Genomic DNA, 6,052 nt, shown 5'->3' with positions numbered 1-6,052 from the left:
TTTGTAATTTTGTTTTGTACAAAGATGAATAAAGTGCAGAATTTTACCGTCTGCGTCTCTGTATACCGTCTGCATGTCGTAACATTTACACCCAATGCAGGGGATGCCCTTTACTCGGGACGCTGCTCTGGGGCAGGTAAGTGCCATTGAGAAATGTAGAAATCAGTACTGGGTGACATTTACATTACTATGTGCAGGCTTCCCTTCCTCTAGCATCTCATTGCTGCTAATCCCATGCAGCCTCTTTGCAGCAACTTCCTGGTCTACATGCGCTCTGGCGATGGCTGCATGACATTTCTCAGGGCGGGTTTCCTGATGGTGACAACAGGGGGACTAAGCCTGTGTAATGTTTGTTGAGAGAGCCCCCATGGGCTTCTAATAGAGATTACAACACAGGAGAGAGATGGGTGGCACCCTATAACAGGAAGTGCCCAAACAAGGACCTTCATGGCAGGATCACCCGGGGGGGGGGGGGGGAGTTTATAATGGAAGCTGCAGATTGTAAAAGTTTGAAAATGATTTTCTGGCACTTTTTGTTTACAAGTTTAGATCAGTATTGTGTGCTAAAATATTACTTATATCCCCTCAAACATTTGTTTTTTTTTAGCAAGAGACCCTGGAGAATTATATGGTGATTGTTGCAATTTTTTTTTTGTCACATGCAATTTTCTTTTTGGTAAAAAATACACTTTAATGCATTTAGAAAAACACACAATATATCTACCCAATTCTTTACATTTTTTTGTAAAATATTTAAGCTGATGTTACATGACAGGCTTTCAAATTGCGCACGCTCGCAGAATGTTGACAAAACTACGGTATTTAAAAATCTCCATAGGCAATGCTTTACATTTTTTTACAGGTTACCAGTTTAGCGTTACAAAGGGGGTCTAGAAGTTTTGCTCTTGCTCTATCATTCGTGGTGATACCTCCCATGTGTGATGGGAACACCGTATACATCTGTGTGCAGGCACGAAAGGACGGGGACGCTTTAAATGTATTACTTTTTTTCGTATTTATTTTATTCTTTATTTTACTGTTCCTTTAATTTAGTTTTTTTAATTACATTTATTCCTATTAGAAGGAATGAAAACATCCCCTGTGATATAAATAAGGATGACCGCTCCTCTTTATGGAGAGATCTGGGGTCAAAAAGACCTCTAATCTCTCCTTTACCTTTAAAGAGGAAGTAAACCCTCCTCTACAACTTGTACCTATAGGCAAGCCTATGATAAGGCTTACCTATAGATACTGTAAATATCTCCTAAACTTGCACCGTTTAGGAGATATTTACCTTACATGTCGCCAGTGACGTCACTGGCGCATGCGCTCTGAAGGAACGGCCGATCGTGCCGTTCCTTCAGAGACCCGTGCCGTGACTGTCGGCTCCCGCGCGCGTGCGCGGGAGTGACGTCACCGCGGCTCCGGCCAATCAGATGGCCGGATGCCGCGATCCCGGAAGACGGGCGACTAGACATGTCGCCCGTCATAGAGGTGAGTGAGCGGCACGGCGGGGGCTCGTTCTGAGGTAAGTATTGCATAATGAGCTAATATGCGATGCATACTAGCTCATTATGTCTTTCTTTTGCAGGGTGTAAGAAAAAAAAAAAAAATTATACGAGTTTACAACCTCTTTAAGCAAAAGATCACATTTTTTTTTTTATTGATCTTTTGCTTTTAAATAAAAAAAAAAAAAGGTTTACTTCCACCCTGGACCGGGATTAACGTAATTGTTTTGCTCCAGTCCTCCAAGGCCAAAGAGGTGGTCAGAGACGATCTGGTCTTTTATCTCCTCTGTGAAAAAAATACTGGGGTTATGGAAGAGATCTTCAGCCACAGCCCTGGTAAAGCACTTGGAAACCGCAATGTATACGTAATGTGGTTGGCAAGTCAGTACTGTGCCTGAATGACCCCCCCCCCCCCCCCCCCCAGTTGAAGCACTTCCTGTTAGGGTGACAACACTTTGTCCTTGCCTCCCAAATGTACTCCTGTGTTGTCTCCCTTAAACATCAACTTCAATAGAGACTAAAAGTGGCCACATTATTACACAGACCACTGTTGTCACCATCAGGAAACCCGCCCTGAGAAATGTCACGGAGACAGGAAGTGGGTGCAAAGAGGCTGCCAGAGATCAGCACTACTGAGCTGTAACAAAGGGAGGGAAAAAAATGTATATACAAGGATTGATTGAAGAACTGTTAGAGAGTTCATGGTGCACAGAGCAAACCAAAAACACCATCCAGTTAAGAGGGGGGGGGGGGGGGTCACCTCTATTTTTAAAGTGGAATTCCAGCATGACCCCAACTCCTCCTGAATGTACAATAATATGTAAAGCGCTGTGTAGGATGTCGGGGATATATAAAAACCTGTAATAAATAACAAACACATTTTTATTTGGTCTGGTAGATTAGAAAAAACAAGTGATTTCAGCTAAATTCACAGTTATGTTGGGGCCCCTGGAATGGAATGTTTGGCCCCGGATTGGTTACATTCAGTGTCTTCACCACAAGGAGTGCAAACGTTATAAAAGTGTGCTTTCTGGAATACAAAAATACTAATATAAAAAGGTACAAAGTGTCCATGGCCCCTCGGGGGATGGCTGAAAAAGTCTTCGCCCCCAGCTCAGAAATGTGCAGGGGCCGTCCTCACCTTCAGTGCTCAATCCAGCGTGATTCATTAACAAAAATACAACGTAAGAAATTATTCAAGGTGGCTGGGGGAGGGGAAGCTGAACATGAGACCCCCTGATACCTTCGCTATTATTTCCCTGAGAGCAGCGCAGCCGCCGTGTAGCGAGACGGGCAATGGCGCAGCTCCTGCTGGAGTTGTTCCTTCAGGGTGGAGATCTGTGGGATGGAAGGACACAAAATGTAACATTTCAGGTTTCTTTGTGGTTTTTACTTTGTTTTTCTCTCCGGGTTTTCCCAGCTCCGGCCTGAACTATCCTCAGTCCTTCCCCCACAGCTCCAGCTTAACCCCCCCCCCACAGATGGCTCCTGCTTAAACCCCCCCCCCCCCACAGGTGGCTCCTGCTTAAACCCCCCCCCCCCCACAGGTGGCTCCTGCTTAAACCCCCCCCCCCACAGGTGGCTCCTGCTTAAACCCCCCCCCCCACAGGTGGCTCCTGCTTAAACCCCCCCCCCCCCACAGGTGGCTCCTGCTTAAACCCCCCCCCCCCACAGGTGGCTCCTGCTTAAACCCCCCCCCCCCCACAGGCGGCTCTCGCTTTAACCCCCCCCAACACAGACGGCTCCCAGCTTCACCCCACCGCCGCAAGCAGTGCAAGGGTCCCCCCCCCCGCTGCAGGCAGCTCCAGTTGGGAAGGGGCGCTCTGCTGACCTTACCTTGTGGATCACTGTCCAGGCCACAGGTGTCAGTACAGGAAGTGAGGGGACACAGCACCGATAATCCAGTGGAAACTCTTCCTCACTTCTTAGCAGATTTTAAAAATGTGCCATAAATGCCCCTCTAAAGCTGGTTTCTATCTCCTACTAAGGACCTGTGGCTGCTACCCCATCTAAGGACGGAGACCTTATTGGTCATTCAGGAACTCCTGCTGGACCAGGAAATAGCAGAAAGCAAGCCCCTGGGTATAAAGGGAAACTCGTTTCAGAGGGACACACACACAAGCTTTCTATCCCTTAACGAGGAGAAGAGAAGGCGGTCATATTAATAAAGCACAGAGACCGCTGCCCATCAGCCGGTGAGTGGACTCACCTGTTCCTCCAGGCCTTTGATCCGCTGGCGGTGTGCCCTCTCCCTGGCATCCAGAGTGCGCTCTGCCTGGAGCTGAGCATTCCGCAGCCTCTCTATCTCTGCCTGCAGCTCTTGGCGGTGCCGCGCCGCAGTCTCCATCAGAGTTTGGGAATGCGTCTGCTCCATGTCTGCGATCTGAGCCTGGAGAGGAAGGAGAGGAGATTATCGGTGTGTGGACACAGGAAGTGGATGCAGGAAGATGGAGTCCCGCTAGTCTAGAAGAGCCGGATAATGACTAGCTAAGAGGAGGAGGATGAAGAGGCTGTAAGTAGAAGACTATTGATCTGTTTAGAGAGAATCTCTAATATGAGTCTGAAGAAGAAGATGATGATGTCTAGAGCTGCATGCAGGGAGAGCAGAAAGGGGGGGGGGGGGACATAGTGCTGGATATGCCAAAAAATACAACTATGACCTGGGGGAACAGATGGAAGGCTGGGGGTGCAGACAGCAACATAGCAGAAGACAGAATGAGAATAGCTATGGGGGATAATTAGTAATCATTGGGGTTCACATCACAGACGGGATGGGCAGGAAAAGGAGGTCTGGGTGTTGTGATTTGGGGCACAGGGAGGACAGGATTCATTCGAGGGGCTGACAGTTGGAATACACAGCTAGTGGTGAATGCCTGGTATTAACAGGAATGGGGAGACATAGCAAGAAATCATATGGTGATGGAGGATCAGCAGTAATAATGGGGGTTCAGGAGACATCAATGGGTTGAAAAATGACTGCAGTACACAGGACAGTGATGGGGGATCAATAATGGTAATGGCATTCAGAAGACGTAGGGGAGGGTTGGATGGCACCGGGGACAGATGATGGAGGATCAAAAATGAAGACATTCAGTATTCCATAGTTGGTGTACAGGGGAAGGCAATGGAGGATCAATAGTATTAATCACATCCAATATTCATAGTTGGGGGCTGGACTACAGGGGGATGGTGACATTCATTAGACATAGTTGAGGATCAGGTGGTTGAGGTAGAGGACAGTAATGGAGGATCAGTAGTTATGACATTCGGTGAGCATAGTCAGGGGTTGGATAGTTGAGGTTCAGGGGAATAGTAATGCAGGATTAGTAGTGATGACATTCGGTAGACATGTTTGGGGGTTGGATGGTTTGGGTACAGGAGGATCAGTAGTGATGACATCTGGTAGACACATTTAGGGGTTGGATAGTTGGGGTACAGGGAATGGTGATGGAGTAGTATTAATGACATTCAAAAGATAAAAGGTGGGGGCTTGGGTACGGGGGATGACGATAAGACTCAGTAGTGATGACATTCGATAGACCTGGTTTGGGTACAGGAGGATGGTGATGGAGGATTAGTAGTGGGGTTGAATGGTTGAGATACAAGGGATGATGATGATGATGTAGTAATCCTACATTACCATCCCTTGTATCCCAACCATTCGACCCCAAGTATGTTTGCTAAAGTCATCACTACTGAGTCTTATCATCATCCCCCATGCCCCAGCTATATCTTTTGAATGTAATTAATACTACTGATCCTCCATCACCATCCTCCTGTACCCCAAACATATCTACCGAATGTTATCACTACTAATCCTCAATCACCTTTCTTCTGTACCCCAACCATCCAACCCCCAAATGTTTCTACCAGATGTCATCACTACTGATCCTCCATCACCATCCTCCTGTACCCCAAACAACCCAATGTTATTACTACTAATCCTCAATCACCTTCCTTCTGTACCTCAACCATCCAACCCCCAAACATATCTACCGAATGTCATCACTACTAATCCTCAATCACCTTCCTCCTGTCCCTTAACCATCCAACCCCCAAACATAAATACCGAATGTCACACACACAGTTGACATTCAATGGATATAGTTGGGGTACAGAGGGACAGTAGTGATGACATTTGTTAAGACTTAGTTGGGGGTTGAATGGTTGGGGTACAGGAGGGCAGTAATGGAGGATCAGTAGTAATTATGTTCTATAAACATAGTTGGGGTGGGATGGTTAGGGGACAGGGATGAAGGACCAGTAACATCATTGCTATTTATTAGACATAGTTGGGGGTTGGAGTATGGGAGGATGGTGATAGAGGATCAGTAATGATGACATTCAGTAAACATACGTGGGATTGCGGTACAGAGGCAGGTGATGGAAGATCAGTAGTGGTATTATTGACATTCTATGGACATAGTTGGGGTACAGGGGGATGGTGACGGCGGATCAGTAGTGATGACATTAGGCATAGTCGGGGGTAGGATAGTTGGGTCACAGGGGACGGTGATGAGGATCAGTAGACACATTTGAGGGCT

General features: G+C 47.0%; 1 protein-coding gene across 1 annotated transcript in view; it reads right to left on the bottom strand.

The window, feature by feature from the left end:
• Positions 1 to 2,372: 2,372 nt before the first annotated feature.
• CROCC (ciliary rootlet coiled-coil, rootletin) overlaps positions 2,373 to 6,052 on the bottom strand; it is a 74,426-nt gene continuing 70,746 nt past the window's right edge. Inside the window, exons 36-37 of the mRNA XM_082274555.1 lie at positions 3,718 to 3,897; positions 2,373 to 2,846 (exon numbers count right to left, since the gene is read on the bottom strand). Coding sequence (XP_082130681.1) covers positions 2,760 to 2,846; positions 3,718 to 3,897 — 267 coding nt within the window. The 3' untranslated portion in view covers positions 2,373 to 2,759. The remainder of the gene's footprint in view (positions 2,847 to 3,717; positions 3,898 to 6,052) is intronic.

The sequence above is a fragment of the Pelophylax lessonae genome (assembly GCF_965119305.1).
Source record: "Pelophylax lessonae genome assembly, chromosome: 12".
NCBI lineage: Eukaryota > Metazoa > Chordata > Amphibia > Anura > Ranidae > Pelophylax > Pelophylax lessonae.
Note: the sequence above shows the minus strand (reverse complement) of the source record. Positions and strands in the feature narration are given on the sequence as shown.